The sequence below is a fragment of the Corvus moneduloides genome, chromosome 10, assembly GCF_009650955.1.
Source record: "Corvus moneduloides isolate bCorMon1 chromosome 10, bCorMon1.pri, whole genome shotgun sequence".
In the NCBI taxonomy this organism is placed as follows: domain Eukaryota; kingdom Metazoa; phylum Chordata; class Aves; order Passeriformes; family Corvidae; genus Corvus; species Corvus moneduloides.
In genome coordinates this window covers 18,776,170-18,796,483 of record NC_045485.1, presented here as the reverse complement: position 1 = coordinate 18,796,483, position 20,314 = coordinate 18,776,170, and the positions used below count along the sequence as shown (strand labels likewise).

The following is a 20,314-nucleotide window of genomic DNA, read 5'->3' as shown; positions in this document are numbered from 1 at the left end:
CCAGTGTCACACCCCGTGTTTATTTAACACTGTATTTAACACCCCGCTGCCCGGGATTTGGTGTCCCCATGGCTGCTGCATCCAGACCAGGGATGCTTCAGAAAGCTGCCATCTGCCCGCAGGTGCCACACAGTGGGCAGGAAGGGGAACATGAGTCTGCCCCGTGGGGTGCCCTAGGGACATGGGGTCAGTGGAAGAGGGGCAGAAGGAGGACGGGCAGGAGCAGGGCCAGGGGGGTGGCGCGGATACCAGGGGCAGAGTCCCGCTGGCGGCAGTTGGTGTAGGGCTCGATGCAGGCGGCGTAGGCCATGACATGGGCCACGTAGGTCTGCTCCTGCACCCCGTGGAAGAGGTGGGCCATGGGGCCCTTGGCCAGGATGGCCACGTCCTCACCGCCGTGGGTCTCCGAGGTGAGGGGCACAGCTGCCTGTTGCATGTACTCGAACTGCACTGGGGAGGGGAGAGAAGGGGGTTAAGGGGGGCAGTGATGGCCCCCAGCCCCACCCCACCACCCGGCCATGGTCTCTGTGCCCTCACTGGCTTTGTCTAGGTCCACGTTGGGCCGGTCAGAGCCTGGGTATCCTGGCCCATTCCCATAGAGGATGGATGTGTAGTTCTTCCCGTCAATGGCTGTCTTGGGGGCCAGACCTGGGGAGGGGTCGATGGAAGAGGAGGATCAGCCAACAAACACCCGTATCACTCCTCTGGCTGCAGTCAGGGTGCCACAGGGCTGGCAGTATGCAGCACAGGGCAGAGCCCCACCGAAAATGGAGGAGCCACGCAGGGTGTAGCCACCAAAGGAGAAGACGTGCGAGTGGTCAGCGGTGATGACGGTGAGGGTCTCAGCCTCGTCTGTCAGGGCACCCGCCCGCTCGATGGCCCGGTCGAACTCCACCGCCTCCGTCAGTGCCTTATGGGCTGCACCGTCGTGGTGGCCGTGGTCGATTCTGCCACCTGCAGATGGGCACCCACAGTGGGCTGGGGACCGACGGCAGCACCCCCAACTCCCAGCCCCACCCTACACCCCCCTCTCAGTGGCCCCAGGGGCACGGGCCCCAACTTACCTTCCACAAAGAGGTAGAAGCCTTTGGGATTCCTGCTCAGGATGGAGATGGCTGCCTCCATCATCTCTGTGAGTGATGGGTCCAGGGTGGTGTTACGCACCAGGTCGTACTTCATGTCTCCAGGTTCAAAGAGACCTGTGAGGGCACATGTTGGGGACAGCATCAGTGCCTGAGTGTCCCAGTGCCTCTTGGGTCCAGGCACAGGAGTCATTTGTTACCCATCAAATAATTCACGCTGGAGTTGGCGGCAGCAGCCAGCATCTCTGTCCTGTTCCAGACATAGTGGGCACCCTGTGGGCGAATCCCTCAGGGGTTAGTGGGTGCCTGGCCCTGTGCCAGGGGCAGTGGGCAGAGGACCATCCTCGCTGAGTCACTCACCGGCCGTGCCTCCAGCCACATGTCGATGAGGTTTTTCCCATCCTCGCGTATCCCATTCTGCTGGCTGTTGGTGGGGTACTCAGGGTCCGGTGTCCCCACAGGGGTCATGTATTTCCGACCACCACCCAGGATCACCTGGGGGTGATGAGGCAGATGAAGTGTTAGTGGGGGTGCCCTGAGAGGTGTCTGTCCCCGCTCCCCTCCTCCCATGTGCGGGCGCTCACGTTGATGTCGACGTTGTGGACCAGCTGCCAGGCGATGTCCTTGCAGCCCTGCAGCCGCGCGTCCTGGGGCATGCTGGCGTCCGCGTACCAGTCCCGGTTCACCACGTGCGCGTAGTTCCCTGAGGGCGACGCATGCTGCACCCGCGTCGAGGTCACGATGCCCACCGCCTTCCCTGCCAAACCCCGCTCATCAGGCCCCACTGAGGGCAACACAGGATCCCCACCATCAAGCTATGGGATGCTCATGGGGGGAAAGCCCCCAGTGTGACACCCCTTGTCCCCACAGGGTCCCCCCAGCCCTGCATCCCCCGTTACCAGCATTGCGGGCTCGCTGCAGCACTGAGAACACCTCGTTGCCAGCTGCGGTGTTGCACTGCGAGTGGCGGGCAGCCGCGCTCAACCCCACGGTCTGGTAGTTGCCCTTCACCCCGCAGAGATAGGCGGTGGCTGTCCCCGCGCTGTCGGGGACCTGCCTGTCCACATTGTAGGTCTGCCAAGGACAGAGGGGCTCAGGGCAGGGGTCCCTAGTGGGTGTCCCCCCAGCACCCCCTGCCACGCTCATTTGCTCTCCCATGGACACGCATGGGATGGGGAGGGACCCGATGCACAGCATATGTGCAGCCCTGGGGTGCCAGCAGCCCCATGCCCAGGATAACCATGCCCCCATGCCTGGGATCACCATTGTCCCTGTCCAGCATGCAGGAATTTACCTTGGAGAGAGCCACGTAGGGAAAAGCATCCAGGGCAAGAGGGGTCTCAGGGCCCAGCTTCCCCTGCTGCTGCCCCTTTAGGATGCGTGTGGCTGTGATGGTGGGGATCCCGAATCCTGGGCAGAGAGAGGGTCCTGGTCACCCTCTGGATCAGGTGCCCTCCACACATCCCACTCAGCAGGGTACTGGCCATGTCAGCCTGCCTGCCAGGGGTGCCAGTGGTGCCAGGGGTGCCAGACTCACCATCCCCAAGGAAAAGGATGAGATTTTTGGCTGTGCGTATCCTGGGCTGGAGTTTGAAGGAGGCTTCGATGGCTGCAGCTGCCTGCTTGTTCCAGAAGGATGGAATCTCCTCCTCCGCTGGGACATTGGAAATACCCATCAGTCCCAGCTCACCAGCACTGGCATCCCTGAGGCACCCCTGCAGGGTACCCACATCCCAGGGGTATTCATTCCCTGGGCACTCCCATGCTGGGGCCTCCTCTCACATGGACCAAGTGGTTCAGGGGACTGTATGGGGTGGGCGGAGACCATGCAGGCTTGCACCCACTGCCTGGCCCCAGGGTCCTGGGGCAGGGAACAAGGGGGGCAGCCAAACCAGACATGATGGGACGTTATCTGGCGAGTGGGATGGGGCCAAATCCATGGTAGGGGGTGGTGATAGAGGATACAGGCACTTCTCCCAGATGAGCCCCCAGCACAGAAGCAAGCAAAAACCTGGGGGAAAACCGGTTCAAAAACCCCAGAAGAGCAGGGGTAACTCATACCCATTAATCCTTGCTCAGCTGGGCAGCCCCAGCTCCCCTCCCCAAGCCCTCCTTGTGGCCAGCCAGGCTGACACCCTGCTTCCCCGGACACCCGCTGCAGCCAGCCAGGCACCCGTCCCCATCCTTGTCCCCACCTGGGATGACAGCAGCGCTGAGCCCTGCCCAGAGGCAGAGAGTGAGGGATGCCAGGAGCCGCATGGTGAGATCTGACAGCCCAACACTGCTGGCAGTGTCTGTAAATCCAGCAGATCCGGGGAGGGACTTTGGACAGGGATCAGCCCTAGCAGGGTGTGTGGAGGGGTTCAGCATGTATCTGCCGAGCAGTTTGCACAAAGGCCGCAGGGCTGGGCTGATGGCACCTCCTTGGCACAACACCCTGTGCCTGCTGGGCACAGATGGGCTTGGGGCACAGACAGATGCAGGGAGAAGAGGATGTGCAGTGCTGGCAGGAAATCCTGCCCTGACCACGGTGCTGTAGTGCGAGGCAAGGCAGTGTCCTGTCCCAGGGTGCCATGGGCAGCGCTGAGCATTGGACCTGGGACAATGGTGGGTATGGGGAGCACCTGGGGTCACTCGTGAACCGAGCACTCTGCTCTCTGCCCAGGCTTTCTTGAGCAATAAATCCACGGATGCAGACTAAAACTCTGCTCCTTGCTCAGCCCTTGCCAGGAATGTACCAACCCTTGTGGACTGTGTCCCAAACAGGCAGAGCTGGGGAGGACATGGCCTCCCCTCACCCGCATTCCATCATCTCCTTCACCCCAGTGCCTCCAGTGCTGGTCCAAGGAGAGAACCAGGAGCCACAGCCAACTGGGGAAGCAGGCACGGGGCAGCACCTCAGGAGGTGACCACCACTGTGAACCTTTGCACGACGGATGGAGACAACCTGTGTTTTATTGCATCCCTTGGTCCTGTCCGCACTGGGACTCAGCCAGAGTCTCTCAGCCTCCCACTATGAGGGCAGCTATGCAGAGGGCCAGGAGGGCAAGCAGGGGCTGTGGGGAGCACTGTGTGCCATGGGAGGCCCTGCGGGCTGCCCTGCACCCGGGCTCTGTGGCATAGGGCTCGAGGCAGGCGGCGTAGGCCATGGCGTGGGCGATGTAGTGCTGCTCCTGCACCCCGTGGAAGAGGTGGGCCATGGGGCCCTGGGCCAGCACCACCACGTCCTCCCCACTGTGAGTCTCTGTCTCCAAGGGCACAGCTGCCTGCTGCCTGTAGTCCTTGTCCTCTGCAGGGGGAAGACAAGAAATGGGGCTGGGGGTCTGGCTCCCTGACACGTCACAGAGGTGGGGGGACAGCTCCCATCACTCCTGCGTCAGTGTGATTTCTGCCCAAGTGACTCCTGAGCCTCACAGTGGCATCAGGACCCTGTGTGGCCCCTGTGGCCATGCCAGTGGGATGTTGTCCCCAGCCACCCTGTGCCTCCACCTAATCCCCAGCAGACTCACTGGGAATCTGTCCCCAGCCACCCTGTGGCTCTGCCACATCCCCAGCAGACTCGTACCTGCAGCAGGGAGGCTGGCAGCTGGACGGGCCCCGTCACGGATGCTGTAGCCAGGACCATTGCCATAGAGGATGCTGGTGTAAGCTCGCTTGTCCTTGGCTTTCTTGGGAGCCAGCCCTGGCACAGAGAAAGACATTGTCACCCCCTATCCCAGCTGGGTACCTCTCCCCAGCTCCCTGCCTGGGCCAGCTCAGCCTCCCATGGCAGCAACAGAGTGAGGTGGGAGGAGGGATGTTCACTGCCCCTCCCCAAGACCCACCGAAGATGGAGTTGCCACGTGGTGTGCTGCCCCCAAAGGTGAAGACATGGGAGTGATCGGCCGTCACCACGGTCAGAGTGTCAGTGGGGGAGGTGAGCTCGCCCGCCCGTGCCACCGCCCGGTCCAGCATTACAGCCTCCATCAGCGCCTGCTTGGCCCGGCCACTGTGGTGGCCATGGTCGATTCTGCCACCTGCACGGGGAATGTGGCCATCATCCTCTCTCCAGTCCCCTCGGGTGGCCACCTGCTCCCAGGACGCACATCCCACCCCAGCCCCAGCCACAGTGCCCCCCTGGAGCTACTCATCTTCCACAAAGAGGAAGAAGCCATTGGGGTTCCTGCGCAGGATGCGGACGGCCTTTTCTGTCATCTCCACGATGGAGGGGTCCGTGGATGTGTTGCGGTTCAGCTCGTACCTCATGTCCTTGGGCTCAAAGAGGCCTGGGGGAGGAGGTTGAGGGGGTCCATGCCATGCTTTGTGCCCCTGCTGACACCTCCAGAGAGGGGAGGAGGAGGAGGAAGGATTGCCATTGGTGCAGGCAGTGATGCTCCTACCCATAAGGTGGCTCACAGAGTCATCTTCAACCGCATCCAGGCCCTTCTTGTCCCAGACATAGCGGGCACCCTGTCAGCAAGAGCTGAGCCAGTGACAATGGCACACACCCTGTGCCTGGAGTCACATTCCCTCTTCCCTGGCACACTACCTGCTTGGCACTCAGCCACTCAGCAATCAAGTCCCGGCCGTCCTTCCTGGTGCCATTTTGATCCGGGTCCTCCGGGTACTCGGGGTCCGGAGTCCGCTTGGGGGTCATGTACATCCTCCCGCCGCCCAGGATCACCTGCCGGGGAGCTCAGCAGACCCTCCCAGTGCTCCCAGTGCCCCCTCCCTCCCGCTCCCGCCCCCCAGCTCACGTTGATGTCGGTGTTGTGCACCAGCTGGTAGGCGATGTCCTTGCAGCCGTCCCGCAGGGCCTCCCTGGGCATGTTGGCATCAGCATACCAGCCCCGGCTGGCCGAGTGCGCATAGGCTGCCCCGGGGGACGCGTGCTGCACCCGCGTGGTCGTCACGATGCCCACAGACTTGCCTGCAGCATGGGCAAGGGTTTACAGGGAGTCCATCAAGCTCTGTACAGCACAGGATGGCCATGCCAGGCTCTCTGACAGGGCTTCTGGCTGCCCCGTACCTGCCAGCCTGGCCCGGTGCAGGATGGAGTCCACCTCATTGCCAAAGGTGGTGCGGCATTTTCCATAGACGGCCGCCCCGCTCAGTCCCAGAGTCTTGGCGTTGGCCTTCACCCCACAGAGGTAGGCGGTGCCCGTGCCAGCGCTGTCAGGCACCTGCCGGTCGATGGTGTAGGTCTGGAAGCAAGACAGGTGCAGTGGAGTTTCAAGCAGGGGCAGCAGGAGTGTCCCACCGGGCACTGCCCCACTCACCTTGGCCAGGGCCATGTGGGGAAAGGTCTCCATGGCCAAGACATTCTCCTCGCCCAAGCCACCAGACAGCTGCCCCTTGTAGATCCGAGCCGCTGACATGGTGGACAGCCCCATGCCTGTGAGCATGTCTGAGTCACGGGGTGGCAGGGGGCCGGGACGAGGGACAGCCCTGCCCTCCTCAGGCACTGCCCGAGGGCTTGCCCCAGCCCCAGCCCCATCTTCTCAGCAGCCACATCCCCCGGCTGTTAGGGAGCTGCAGGGCGTGGCAGTGACCCGGGGCACTCACCATCACCCATGAAGAGGATGATGTTTTTGGCCCGCTGTGCCACTGGCTGCAAGGCCAGGGCCAACTCCAGCCTCCTCCTGGCCTCTTTATTCCAGTAGCCCGGGGTCTTCTCAGCATCTGGAGGTGAGAGCAGAGCTGGGAGCCTCCAGGGGTCCAGCATTGCCATCTCTACCCAAGGTGAATTGAGCTGCTGTAAACCCCCTCCATGGGGGACCAGAAATCCCCTGGAGATCAGCATGGTCTTTTGCAGCCCAGCATTGCTAAGAAACCACCTGCAGAGGGGAAACTGAGGCATGGTTTTGCAGGGAAGTTCCTTGTGCCTCTTGGCAGTGGATGAGGAGCCAGAGGATCAGCCACAGCGAGTGTGCAATGGCTGGGTAACCACAGCTGGCTGTGGCTATTGGGGCACTTCATCCAAAGTCAGGGATGGGGGTTGGGAGCAGCAGGGATGGGGGGCAGGGCCCGCTTTGGTAGAGGGGCTGTGGTCTCAGACCCCCCTGAGGTGGCTGTGAGGGCTCCCCTTCACTGGTATCCCATGGGGAGGTGACATGGTCCCTGGAGACCCCCAGGGAAGTGACACCAGCCCCAGCATCCCCCACCAGAGGCTCTTACCCCACTGTCCCACATGTCCCCTGTCACTGGAGGCTGCAGTGGAGAGCTGGGCGAGGAAGCAGAGGAGAAGGCAGGTTCCAGGGGAAAGCGGCTGCCCCATGCTGCCCACCCTGGCTCCCTCCTGGAATGCTGCCTTCGTCCAGGGTGAGGGGACAGCCCTTTATGGCTCTTCCCTGTCCCGTGAGACGATGGGCTGATAACATTCACCACAGACTATCTCCCAGCCCTCCAAGGGCCCTCCCAATGCCCCCCGCCCCCCCCCCCCCCCCCAGGGCCATCCCTTCCCCCACCAGCAAGGCAGGACCTCCAGCCTGTCCCTGAGGACCAGGGCACCTCTGGGCCCCAGCTCCCATGGGGGCGGTTTCCTGCAGGACCCCAGGGAGTGGGAGGGAGGGCACAGGGCAAAGGGCTGTTTTTGCAGACAGGCTGAGCTGGGCCAGGCTGGATTTGCCTGGTTTCCCCTGAGACAAACCTGAGGAGGGGACACTGGGCTGAGGGGTAGGGGGTGGACATCTTGGCTTTGGTGTCAGTGTCCTCTGGTCCGTCCCAGCAGACAGAGTTACACGCTGCCTGTTAGCTCCTGGGACAGCTGGTGCCTGACAGGCTGGGTGCCCTGGGGCAGCCCATGCCAGCACACCTGCACAGTGGGGTACCTGCTGTGGGCAGGGAACAGCCCCATGTCACCAGCATTGGGTGACATCCACCTGTGATTGCACCAGGCCACCTGGAAGGACACTACAGGAGCACAACCCCTGGAGACTACAGGTGTCCTTGATGGCTTCACCAGCCCCTGGGAACTGTCTTGTACCCCGCCCAAATCCCCCATCCTGATCCACGCACTCGAGGTTTGGCCAGCTCCTGCAAAGGGCTGATGTGGTGGTGCTGGGGCCACGCTGTCACCACTGATGGGGCACAGTGATGCAGGGCTCCCTCCCTGCCTGGCACAATGGATTCATTCCTTCTTGCCAGATGTCAATCCCTTCACCAACCACTGCCTGTGATGATGTGGAGACGCACAGGGACTTCTCATGAAGTTGGAGGGACTGAGGGAATACCTGCTGGATCAGGACCTGGGAACATCTGTTCTGATTTCACATCTGGCCAAGCATATCTGAGGCTGGGACAGGCAGTGAGGCCGCTTGGATTTCATAGTGCCTGGGAAGTGGCAGGCAGGGGAAGGCAGGGGGCTGCCTGGGAGATGAGTTACTGCTGGGATCCCCCAGCTGGGGGGAACATGCAGGGCACAAAATAAAACCCGTGTGAGCTCCACACACAGCTGCTGACCCGGCTTTTATTACATGACACACAACCCTGCAAGAAACCCTCCTGCACAGCCCCATGGCTGCATCCCACTGCATCCACATCCCACCTGGGATGGTGGAGCCAGCCCCTCTCCACTCCTGGGGACATGTATCCCCTCTCAGCCTTCACCACGGGCACTGAAGCTGGGGATGGACACCACTGCCTTAAAAAAAACATTAAGAAAGCATAAAGCTAAAAATTCCCGAGAGTAGAAATGTTCTGCCTGGGGCAGGCTCAAGCCCCACTCCCAGCTGGAGTTAAAGTCCAAACCACAAATAAAACCCCAATGGTTTTAAAACTCAAACCCCCAAAGTCCTTGTGGGTCCCTTCTGTCTCCAGTGGGTGCCAGTGCAGGGCCTGGGAGGTGAGGGAGCATCACGAGTGGGGAGCCCACAGAGCCAGGGCTCTCACTTGTCCGAGCTTGGCCTCTTGAGCAGGGCACTGTACTTGAGGGGGCCACCATCTGCCGTCAGTACCACTTCCACCAGTGTGAAAATGGTGATCACCTTCAGCAAGGGAGAGAAAGAGAGAAAAGAGGGTTTTCAGGCAGCTTGGCATCACACCAAGATTTGCTTAGAGCTGTGCTGGCTTTTGCTGCCTCCAACAGTGCACCCACAAGGAAGCAAGGAATGGGGCAGGATGGATTCAGATAGCTCTGCTGGCATCCAGGGTGCTCCTGGGGCTGAAGGCAGCATCCTCAAGGCAACACCATGGGCTCTGACACCAGCCAGGGAACCCAAATCAACCTAAAAGAGCCTCCCAAAACATCCTCACTTATCCCAGCCTCATCAGGCCCCCACTTGCTCTCCACACAGTCTAGGAAGGACTGCGGGCATTTGTGCCCTTGGCTTTCGGTCCCAACCTCCCCTCAAGGCCCCCCATGCCTTCATTCCCTCTCCAGCCAAAGAACCACATCATCCCTTAATGGAGCTTGGCCAAGAGCCAACGTCGGGCTGCGGCAGAAGGGTTTTCCACATGACGTTGAGCATTTCATCAGCATCCCACAAGGAGGGAACAATCTGCCTGTGCTCCCACAGAGAGAGGAGACCCAGGAAGGGAGCACAACAGATGAGAGGTGCAAGGAAATGAAGACCCCAGAAAATCAATTCCTCCTGTTCAGCAACGGTGCTGCTGCTGCCACCTCCCTGCTCCTCTGACCCCAGCTCTTCCTGCGATTGTATGGATTAGAAATGGAAAGTATTGATCTGGTCTGTCCTTGAAGGCACAGTTAAGGGGCTGGCTGGGACATTGGGAAGGGCTTTCCTGGGGTCATGCCCAGACATTTGGGGACTTTGCTTGCTGGAGCCTGTCCCCAAGCCCTGTGGTGTAGCAGGGCTCGCTGGGGCCATCTGCTCAGGGCTGGCTCCAGGAGAAGCAGGCACAGAGCTGCCGGTGTAACCTTGTCCAACACTTCCCAGCTCATCCAGCGCTGGCTGCTCCAGATCAATCACTCAGAACACAAAAATCTCATTGAGACTTAAATGTACCAAAGTGGCCAGTGAGGAGCGACCTGCAGGAAAATCCTATCACAAGTGGCTGCCCAGAGAGCTGTGGGCTACTGAGCACCAGCCCCTGCCCACCCCAGCTGGCTGCAGTGCAGGGGGTGGTGGTCATGGGGCAGCCCCCCAATCTGGGGGAATCAAAGGGGGAATATCAGCATTCTCCACTGCTTCATCCCTTTGCTGAACTGCCATGAAACTGCACAATTTCACATCAAATCCCCTGAGTCTTAGATCCACTTCTTACTTCACCCCTCAGTAATGCCCACTGAGGCCCTGGTAATCCCCTGGAGATCAGAGAGAAATGGGGGCAACACCTCCCCTCCATGGCAGGGCCAAACAGACCAGACCCCAGCACAGCTTCTCACTCACAGCCTTCCCTGATGTTCCCACTGCCTGGCCAGGCTCAGCTAAACCTGGAAGCAGAGGCCAAGCACTGGGGTCAGGCGGGGAGCTGGGGTGCTTGGTGCTGTGGGGTGTCCAGGTGACATCTACCAGAGCTCAGCATGGCCCATAGGGATCTGGCTCATCCCAGGACTGAAGATTTATAAACTCAGGGATCTGCTGGCTCAGAAGATTTCTCAGAGCCTGATCCCATGGGAGAGCTCCAGTGTTTTCTTAGGAGGTGTGGAGGGTTCGTGGAGGAGTTTCCTCTACCAACTGTTTGCTTAACCAAAATGGGCCCTGCTCATGCTGGGGCATCATTTTTCATCAGCTCTCTGCTAGAGTGTAAGTGATCCCTGCTCCTGTAGGAAAGGAGGAACTGAGGCCATTCCGGGCTGCATCCACGGGGCTTCTCTGAGCCAAGCTGAGACAGGAAAGCTCAGCTTCAAAGGGAGGGAGGCCTGCAGAAATGTCTGCAGAGTTGGATCCAGCTCTGATCACAACATCCACCCTGGGAAGGGAAGGACTCTCCAGGACACAGATCACACCAGATGGGAAGGTCAGCCCACTCTGTGTCAGGATCCCCAGCTGGGCAAGGATGGGATGTGCTGAGCTTGGATGGAATTGGGGCTCAAGTGCAGAGCCCCTGGGATGGTGCAGGGAGAGGCTGGGATTCAGCCCTTCAGGCAGGGATCACAGCAGTCAACACAGCTGGGGTTTTATAGCCATGCCAGACAAAAGCTGGCAAAGAAGCACCACTTAATCAAGCCAGACAAATGCGATTGCTCCCTCTGATTGAGTTACCAAGTTAATAGATGACAGGGACACAAGAGAGAGATTTCTAGATGCTGTTAAACCATTTGACACTGCATCTCAGGAAGTCTGATTTAAAAAATTTCTCCTAATTGAGGCTCAACCCTGTCACAGGGATGGGAACCCCAAGAAAAGGCTATGTCAGGGGCAAAGAATACCAGGATGGGGGGGAAGGGTCTAGACAGGAGCTGCCTTGGGCCTGATCTTACTTAATATCTTAACTGATGATCTAGAAGGAGGAAGTAAACAGCATGTTAATTCAATTTCTGGAGGAAACTGAACCGGGAGGCAGGGCACGCAGCAGGCAGGGCAGAGACTGAAGGCTGTGGAGGGGTCAGATTGTGAGGGCAGCGATGGGATGGGACTGGGCTGGATGGCAGAGGAAGTTGAGGCTGAAGTTGGACTCACTGGGAAAGGGACACAGAGAGACAGCAGGACCTGACATCCTGCAAGGCAAGACCTGCCTCCTGGACCTGTCCCTGCAGACATCACAGGATCCACATGCTGCAAACAGCCTCCATGCCAGCCCATGGTGTTGTGAGCCTGTTCCATGCTGTGGGGGTCTTACCTGGGGCACAGATTCCTCCTCCAGCTCCTCTGGTTCCCACAAGAGTGTCAGCTCTGGCTTCTTCCCCACCTTCTGGTAGCGGAAGTCCACCAAGGGCAGCGCCTGCAGGCAGGGAGAGCGTTGGGAGCATGTCCCCCAGCAGCTCTCCTCCTCCACCTTGCCTGTGGATGGGGCTGACGCTGTTTTTGCCCAGCACGCTGCCTCTGCAGCTCTTTAACAACTGGGATGCAGCAGCCTGTGAGCCTGAGCCTAGTGCGTAAATCAGGGGCTGCTGTGATACACCACCGGCCCATATATCACACTCTATGTACTGTTTAAAGATGTCATTGCCAGCCATATAACCAGGTTATTAAGAGAGGATGCTGTCACCAACTGCAGGTGCTGGCCCACAGCGCTGCTGTCACAGCCCCAGATAAACTGTCTGATTAAATGAAATGAAAACCAGCCTCGCTCCCTTTCCTTGCTTCAGATCCATGCTTATCTCTGTTCCTCTGAATCTGGCGTTATTCCCTTTTACCTGGGCTAGATCAACGCCAGCATGTCACAGGGAGAAGCTGGTCCTCAGAGACTGGGCTGATCCAGACCCCCCCAGTCCCTTGTGCCTGCCTGGGCTGAGGGATGGAAGGGAAACTCCAGGAAGGTTCCCTCCCCTCTGGCTGGCCCAGCTCGGGCACAGCTCCGCCAGTTGCAGGGCTGGCACAAAAAGGTACCAGGACAGCCACTGCCTGCAGTGATGCCAGGCTGCTGCAGCCCTCTCTGGCAAGGCAGTGTTGGTACTGTCTCACACTGGTGAGGTACTTACATTGCAGTAGATGCGCTTCTGGACTCCAAACTTCAGCACCAGGACATCAAAAGCCTTGCTCAGGACACCCATCACCATGGCTTCTGACTCCAGAGGACCACATTCCTGTCAAGAGACAGGGCTGTCACTACACAGTAGCTCTCATCCAGCAATCCCCAAACAGTGTCTCCAGGTCCTGGAATCCAGCAGTGGTGGTTGCTGAGTGTGTCCTCTCACTGTCTGTCTTTCCTAAAGCCAAGTGGGCAGACACAGCCCCCCTTCCCAGTGGCATCTAGGCTGGGCCTTCCCAGAGAAATCCAGAGATGCCTCGGGAGAAGATAGCCTCGGGTCTTACCCTGACAAAGACGGAGAAGAAGAGGTCAGCGCTGAGCTCCTGCACCCTCTTGGAAGCCATCTTCCGGTCATTGCAGTGATCTGCCTGCTTTTGGATGGCCTCTTTCTCCATCTTGAGGGGAGCTCTGGCACCTGCAAAGGGGACGAGTGACAATGACATGCCCATGTGCTCTCCTGCTACAGAGCCATGCCATGGCCCCTGTCCCCCAGTGCCCAGCCCATGCAGGGGAGCAGCACACACCGAGCGAGGCGGAGAGCAGGCGGTGCACGATGATGTCGGCGTAGCGGCGGATGGGAGAGGTGAAGTGAGTGTAGAACGGCACATTCAGGGCGTAGTGGTGAAAAAGGGTCTCGTCCTCCAGGACACCGGTGCAGAAGTAGAGAGCCATCTGAAGGGGGGGAGAAACGAGGGGAGGTGTGAGCAAGGGTGGTGCCGTGACGCTGGAGAGGTCTGGCTCTGTGGACACAGTGCCAGCAGCCAATGGCCCTTTGATGATGTCCTGTCTGCTGCTCAGTTTGAGCTGTGCAGGGACGAGGCAGGCACTGCAGAAACTGAGCACAGAATAAAAGAGAGCTCTGACTGCCAGCTGTCCCTGCCTGGCCCCAAGGACTGCATCAACTTTCACATCACCCATGGGTCTAAGCAGCTTCCTGCTTCTGCTCAGGCCCTGGGGCTCATTTGCCATCCTCCCATCTTCCAGGGGAGAGTCCAGCTGAGATGTTCTCCCACCAAGGGGCCTCACAGAGCAGCTCCCATGCTGGCTCTTTGGTTCTGGGTCTGGCTGCAGGCTTTACACACCCATTGTGCATGCTTGGAGAGCACTGGGAGCTGGGATGAGTGGCTTCCAAGGAGGAAGAGAGCCCTGCTGTGATCCCTGCTGCTCCATCCCACCGTGACAGCTGGGGAGCCAAGTGGCTGAACTGCCCATCTAAACCAACACCAGGGCAACAGCGGCACCACTGCTCAGCAGCCTCTTCAGCAGGAACCTCTCCTGTGTCATCCCACAGGTTACAGCTTTTATTTTCACATCTGTGAAACACCAGCTCTCAGGGCTGGGAAAACACCGGGGGCCGAGCCCAGGCGGGGAGGGGAGGCTCTGCAGGTCAGGGGGGTGGTGGTGGGGTCACAGCACAGTGGCGATTGAATGAACCCATTTAAAAATAAGAGCAAGTGATTTAAAAAAAACAGGAGTAGCCAGCTCTGATTACAGAGTCGTCCTGGGATCCTTGGTTTGGGCGGCTGTATCCTCCGCTCTCCAGGCCAGTGGTGCAGCCAGCTCCTGCTGAGCAGCAACGCACTGATCCGGGCAAGTAAATAGAACAGGTTAAAAAAAGCAGCATCAGTCCCAGTCTTATTATGAGACCTAAGAGCTGGGATAGGAGCTGTGGTGGCTGCCAATTTCCACAACCCAGAATTAAATTGTTTCTGATGGACTCCACGAAGTACGGTCTCCACTCAATTAGCTCGGCTCCCACCGAATGCGGCTGGGCAGGGAGACATGCCGAGCTCCAGAGGCTGCTGCAGGAGGGGATGAGTGCCCTTGTGCTGACAGACAGCATGAAACCACAGGGAGCTTCCAGGCACTTGTGCCAGGCTTCTGGGCAGAAGGGAGGAAGGTCCCTACAATGCCAGGCACTCAGAAAGCAGAGCACCAGTCAAAGTGCTCTGAGAAAGACACTGGGAAGGGCCCATCCCTGCCCTATGCCTAGCAGTGTTTCAAGTTATGCCCCACCTTGTTTAAAATTAGAAAAGATGCTGAAGGCCCTTTGCTGCTTGCTGTTGCCTGGAGCACTTTGTCTTGATGGATGTGCTGGCCATTGTGGGGTCCAGCACCATTTTGGACACCCTTTTTGCAGCTTATGACCCTCACTGACATTTGCAGCAGCTTGGGTATCACAAGAAAAATACTCCCCTAGGCCACGGAAGGGTTACACCCTGCAGGGAGCCCCGCCTGACACATATCTGACACCCGTCCTCTCCACCGTGACAGCACAACCCGGTGACATCAGCCTGGCATGAAGCAGATGTTTTCTCATTAACAGATTTGACTCACAAGTGGTCTCAAATCCCCAGGGTTTGCTGCAATCCCTGGAGAACTGCGAGGAGACTGGAAATAAATCAGCCCCAGCCAACCAGGGGCAGCTTTGCTCTCACGGACAGATTGAATCCCCGAATGACTGAGCCCCTGAAAAATGGTGTGTCGCTGCTCCTTCATCTGTTACAAGGCTCCTGGCATGCCAATCCAGGCATTCCCTCAGGCACACGCATTACCAGTTGCTTCCCAATTCCCTCCTCCTCCAAGAGGCTGATGTCTTGACCACCAGTACGCAGTGAAGACGGAAGACACAGACTTGGCACGACCAGGGGTTAAACCTGTGGACAGGTTGTTTAGGCTGATTTAGCTGCAGCCTTGTCCCTGAAACATCAGCTTTATCACTGGGAGCTGGGACGTATGCAGGGATACAGGTGACTTCCCACTGCCCCGACCAGACGGGCTCGCTGCACCATCTGTCAGGGCAATGGCCCAGCCCTCGCCACCGGCCTGGGCCCCTCAGTGGCTGTGCTCTGCAGCTGCCAACACTCAAATCTGTCCTCTGCCCCATGAGGGACTGCAACATCCAGCAGGATGGGGCTGATTCTCCCATCTGCTCTCATGCTGGTGGCAGACAGCAAAAAATATACTCCTCACAGGGAAAGCTCATTCCTCCTGGAAGCTGTTTGCCCCTTTCCGAGGGGGTTTGCCTATAATGGGAGTGTGCCAGGCAACAGGTTTGCCACATATGCGTGGACTGCACAGCACACCTGAACACACAGGCACCTTTGTCTTCTGATGATGGAATGAGGCTAGATCCTGCCAAAATAATGTCTCATGGAATATCTCCTTTAAAAGCGCCTCTTTGTCTGGTGTGTACTCTGCAGAAGACTTCATCCCCAAAACCTTGATACCTCTTTCATGTAATGATCTAACATGTATTCACAGGGCTAAACCTTAATGAGAGCCACTGTGAGGTATCTGAAGGCACTCCCACCACTTCTCCAACCACAGTCTCAGGACACCACAAAGGCAAGATCTCAGCAAGCCAGTGGGTCCCCAAAAGCCCATGTCCCCCTTGGTGCCACTGCAGAACCCAGTTACTTTCTCCTTGCTCATCCACCCTGGCCAGCAGCCAGGCTTGCTTCACGTACTGCTACTGGCAAAGCCCAGGCTTGTGCCACAGTCAGCACGACCAGAGAGGGACTCAAAGGAATTTGTGTCACCAGTGTACCTTCCGCCAGAAAAGGAGGATGTGAGAGATGAGACCAGGATAACCCAAAGCAGGACACGGGATCTGGGACAACACATCCAGCTCCAGAGGACACTCCCTGCTCTTTACAAAGCAGCCCTCCTGAGCTGGACACACATGAGGGGGTGATTTACTAAATGGCCTCATACCCCAGTCCCAGTTGCAAACAAGCATTAAGTCCCAGAAGCAGGACTTCAGGCAACTGCTAATGAGTAAATGAAGCAAATAAGCTAATTAGAAGAGTGACAGTCAAATGAGTGACGTTGGGAAGATGATTCATTCCTGCAGTGATAAGCAGGCCACAGCAGAGAGATAATTTCAGGAATGTGCCCCTTCTCCCTATTGGGTAGGACTTTCCTCAGAAGACGTTGTGCTGTGCCTAGCTGCAAATGCAGGTGATGCCTCACAAGAACTTTTTTTGATGGTGATAAACACCCAAATAAGTGTCCTGAGCTACAAATGCACCAAACATGACAACTGGCGTGAGCAGCACAAGTCTCCATTGCAGAGACTGTCAAAGAAAGCCACCTGGGCTGGAGGGAGACCGAAGGGTTTCCAGAACTTTCCTGCTTCCAAGAGCAGGTACCAGACTGTGCTTATGGCCAGTTCCACACCCCTACTCTTAATTCCTTCTTTGGACCAGTTGGGATATCACAATGTGAAGGAATGGCACAAACACGAACCATGGAGCCCACCACCAGCTCCTCACAGGGTCCTTGTGAGTCTCCTAACAGCCCTCAGACAACTTCAAGGGTGAAATATCCCAACAGGGACACTGTAAGCAGTGAGGAAAGACTCAGCCTGACCTTGCCATCCAGTGAAGCTTTGTTGCTCAAGGGATACTCCCACGGCCAGCTGCACAGGGCTGGAGGCACTGGACGAAGCTGCTGGCAGCTCTGGAACACCACGTTCAGTGTTCATTCACTCCCTCTGTGTGCAACAACCAGCTTGGTAACGCAGAAGGGGTGAGAACTGAAGATGGAGCCACAGCAGAAAAGCTACAAGCAGACATGCCCGACAGCACAGCGCTGTTCTCACCTGCATGGGCCTGGAGAACATGTAGGTCAGCACTTCTTTCCTTGCTCTGGAATATTGGTCAGCACCAAATGTTTCACTTAAGCTTTTCTGGAGGAGAAAAGAGAGAGCATTCAGTGTTGGCATGTTATGGTGGTAAAGGGACCCAGGCAGATCTCACTGGTGCTAACAGCAGCCTGTCAAAGCCAAATTCCCCTTTTTCCTGCAAATCCCCTTGTAAGCCAAAAGGTGCACATGAAATTGGGCTTTGCCCAGCAGCCCAAGTAGGACTGCACACACGGTCCTGAGCACCGGCTCTCTTCTGGGGGTCAATGGCAGGGAGCACCTGGGGCATGGGGACTGCTGGCTCTCTCCCCAGTTGTGCAGCGTGAGAGAGAGCCCGTAAACTCTCTCCTGACCTGTGCCTGGCTCCCATCCAGCTTCTGAGAGCTTCAGCACAGGGACTAATGGGACTCTGGGGAGACATGGATATGGGAGGTCACTGCCTGGGGCTAGCAGTGAGGAAGGGCTGGAGGGTTCAAAGTACAGGAGAAGAGCTGAGTGAGCAGCCTTGCATCTGCTGACATAGGCTGGGCACAGCCAGCAAATGGGGAAAGCAGTCCCAGCTGATGGAGGGGCGTGCAGGAGGCCAGCGGGGATGGGATTAACAGAGGATTATCCACAGTCCAGTTGCGGTGAGTAAAGAAAATCCTGGAACCTGCGCTGTGCTATTCAGCTGGAGTTCAGCCTCAGGACACGCTCAGCAGAGGAGTGGTTGGATACTTCTTGCACTGGCTGCATCTGACCTTTCCCAGCACTGCTCTCCAGTCCTTCCCAGTCACCCCGCTCCCCACCCTGCCCTCCCTGAGACCTGCAGCAGCCCAGACAGAAACAGCCCCTTGCAGAGCTACTTTCCTTGTGGTATGGATCAAATTCCCTGCCTAGGACCTGCCCAGAGAAGGAAATCTGAGTGTCTCAGTGAGTGCTCTTGCACTGAAACATCCTTCCCATTGCAGAGAGGGCAGCGCAGGGGTGACTTGCAAGGTCCTTCCCACCCTGCTCTAACCTCTGTGCACAACATGGCTGACCAGGACAGGCTGGGCCACCCCTGCCCAGCACTAATGGGATCAACAGCGTGTGAGGGAGGTGTTCCGTTTTGGCATGGAATAGTTGTCAGCTTTTCCTGGGCAGAGAGGGACAGAGAATAAAGCACACGCTGCCACAAACACACCACCATGTAGCTGCCCACCCGCGGCCCCCATGGCCCTGCCAGGCCAGGGCACTCACATGCAGGGTCCCCGCACTGCTGAAGTCAATGTCGAGGCCGACTTGGTTGCAAAAGTCCATGAGGTCTTTCAGCAGCTTGGTTTGGGGCGGGGGGTGGCGGCGGAGGAAGGCCTGCTTGGGGAAGGAGCGGTAGATCTGATGGGCCACGGCCATGTTTGCCAGCAGCATGAACTCCTCCACCAGCCTGCGGCACGAGAAAAACAACCCCAGGCCCCGGTTAGACAGGGGAGGCCCCCTGGAAGCCAAGCCAGTCCACAGTGATGGGAACTAATACGACACAGGGGGACAGGGGAGCAGCTTGCAGTTGCTGTCATAAGCACAGATTTGCTGTGAGACTGCAGCAAATCCCCCCCAAATTCTCACTTTCTAGCGGAGGCTTCCCCAGGGACTGTAAGCTGTCCTGCTGGTGCAGACAAGCAGAAGTCAGTGATAAATTGACAGCTTAAATTAGGATAAAATAATCTCCCTTTAGGTCATTGTATCTCCTGAAACGCTTGACAAGCAAAACAAACGCCATGTGAAAGATAGCACGGAAAACAAACACACATCTCTGTCTTCCTGGGCCAGAGAAAACAGCGTCTCGCTCGCTCTCCCATCCCAAGCTCGACATGTGTGGTCAGGCCCAGCCACCAAGCCCTGCCCCACGCCAGGCTCCCACCCACAGCACAACACAGCACTGTCCCCAGGCAGGATAAGCCACCAGTGCTGCTCCAGTGGGGCTGCCTTTGGCATCCAGGAGATGCAGGGACTCCACAGGCTCCTCTAGACAACCTGCAGACTGGTGGGGTACTCCAGCTTGGGGTGAGCCCCTCACTTTCCATCTCTGAATGTACATGCATCGCATGGAAACCTCTGGGGCTACACAGTGCTAAGGAAAGCAATCCCAGCACTAGGGATCATTGGTGTGTGTATGGGTTGTGCTACCAGCAGCAGGGCTGTGCCACGGGGACTTGTTTAACTGGGCTTGATAAGCAAGAGATGTGCTCAGCTGGGCTTCCTGCTATTTCCTGCATGTATTCCCAGGGCTCCTAACTGGTGCTAATTGCCAAAAAAGATAATAGATTTACAGAAGTAACCTCATCCTCCCAGCAATGCCTGAGTGAGCTGTTGCTGATTATGCCAGCTCAGCCTCATCGCTCCTGCAGGCAAAGCAGTCATTTTGCAGGGCTGGCTGGGGCACCAGGGCTGGAGCTGGCATTCCTGCAGCTCCCAGCCCTGGCCACTGCTGGGGAGACTGGCCAGGTGAGATGTGGAGGATGCTGCACTCCTACAGCAATGATACATTCCCAGCCTGGGAGTACTTGCCAAGAACTTGAAAGAGAAAGGAAATAAAGACAAGCTCAGCGGAGGAATAAGCACCTGACAGTGATAATCAGCAGTAGAAATATTAGTCTTTAATGGGAAAGAGCTCCCTTATTAAGAGCCCTGTGGATTCTCGCAGAGGGTTTTGTGCCAGAGGCCAACACTTCAAGCCCCACAGGGAAGGCAGGAGGGACATCCTGGCCCAGGGGCAGTGTGGGCAGGACGGGAGCAGCACAGCCTAAATGGGAATGGGCTGCCCGCCCTGTCCCCTGGAACACCTGCCCATGGGGATATGCTACCAGAGGCCACGGGCTGGGTCGGGGGTGGGCAATGCCCTGTGACCCGAGCAGGATCAGGACGCACTCCTGAGGGGCCACTTCCAAGAGGGCTGAGCCAGGCTCTTGCTGTTCCTGTGCAGCTGAACCGGCAGATGGCAACCTCGGTCCCTCTATGGCCAGCGGCTCCAGGGGGTGAGGGACAGTGTGGC

General features: G+C 57.9%; 3 protein-coding genes across 8 annotated transcripts in view; all 3 read right to left on the bottom strand.

Moving 5' to 3' along the window:
* Positions 1–4: 4 nt before the first annotated feature.
* LOC116448687 (intestinal-type alkaline phosphatase-like) lies at positions 5–3,473 on the bottom strand. Of its 3 annotated transcripts, XM_032119468.1 has the most exons (11): positions 3,278–3,473; positions 2,620–2,736; positions 2,377–2,492; positions 1,982–2,156; positions 1,667–1,839; positions 1,443–1,577; positions 1,283–1,355; positions 1,065–1,199; positions 763–954; positions 538–648; positions 5–450 (listed from the first exon to the last, which is right to left on the bottom strand). In XM_032119468.1, exons 1-11 carry the CDS (start codon positions 3,450–3,452, stop codon positions 188–190), a joined length of 1,665 nt encoding a protein of 554 aa, XP_031975359.1. In that variant the 5' UTR covers positions 3,453–3,473; the 3' UTR covers positions 5–187. The 3 variants fall into 3 exon arrangements, with proteins under 3 accessions (XP_031975359.1, XP_031975356.1, XP_031975357.1); XM_032119465.1 differs by lacking the exon at positions 3,278–3,473 and having other exon boundaries at positions 2,620–2,776; XM_032119466.1 differs by lacking the exon at positions 3,278–3,473 and having other exon boundaries at positions 300–445; positions 2,620–2,776.
* A 590-nt stretch (positions 3,474–4,063) lies between these two features.
* LOC116448686 (intestinal-type alkaline phosphatase-like) lies at positions 4,064–8,417 on the bottom strand. Of its 2 annotated transcripts, XM_032119464.1 has the most exons (10): positions 6,627–8,417; positions 6,341–6,456; positions 6,091–6,265; positions 5,819–5,991; positions 5,611–5,745; positions 5,462–5,531; positions 5,213–5,347; positions 4,907–5,098; positions 4,648–4,764; positions 4,064–4,371 (listed from the first exon to the last, which is right to left on the bottom strand). In XM_032119464.1, exons 1-10 carry the CDS (start codon positions 6,919–6,921, stop codon positions 4,085–4,087), a joined length of 1,695 nt encoding a protein of 564 aa, XP_031975355.1. In that variant the 5' UTR covers positions 6,922–8,417; the 3' UTR covers positions 4,064–4,084. The 2 variants fall into 2 exon arrangements, with proteins under 2 accessions (XP_031975355.1, XP_031975354.1); XM_032119463.1 differs by having other exon boundaries at positions 6,091–6,456.
* Positions 8,418–8,509: 92 nt separating this feature from the next.
* DIS3L2 (DIS3 like 3'-5' exoribonuclease 2) overlaps positions 8,510–20,314 on the bottom strand; it is a 184,582-nt gene continuing 172,777 nt past the window's right edge. For all 3 annotated transcript variants that reach the window (XM_032119458.1, XM_032119459.1, XM_032119460.1), the window contains exons 16-22: positions 18,526–18,709; positions 17,263–17,349; positions 13,181–13,328; positions 12,941–13,071; positions 12,607–12,711; positions 11,805–11,906; positions 8,510–9,046 (exon numbers count right to left, since the gene is read on the bottom strand). In XM_032119458.1, the coding sequence (XP_031975349.1) occupies positions 8,948–9,046; positions 11,805–11,906; positions 12,607–12,711; positions 12,941–13,071; positions 13,181–13,328; positions 17,263–17,349; positions 18,526–18,709 (856 nt within the window). In that variant the 3' untranslated portion in view covers positions 8,510–8,947. The remainder of the gene's footprint in view (positions 9,047–11,804; positions 11,907–12,606; positions 12,712–12,940; positions 13,072–13,180; positions 13,329–17,262; positions 17,350–18,525; positions 18,710–20,314) is intronic.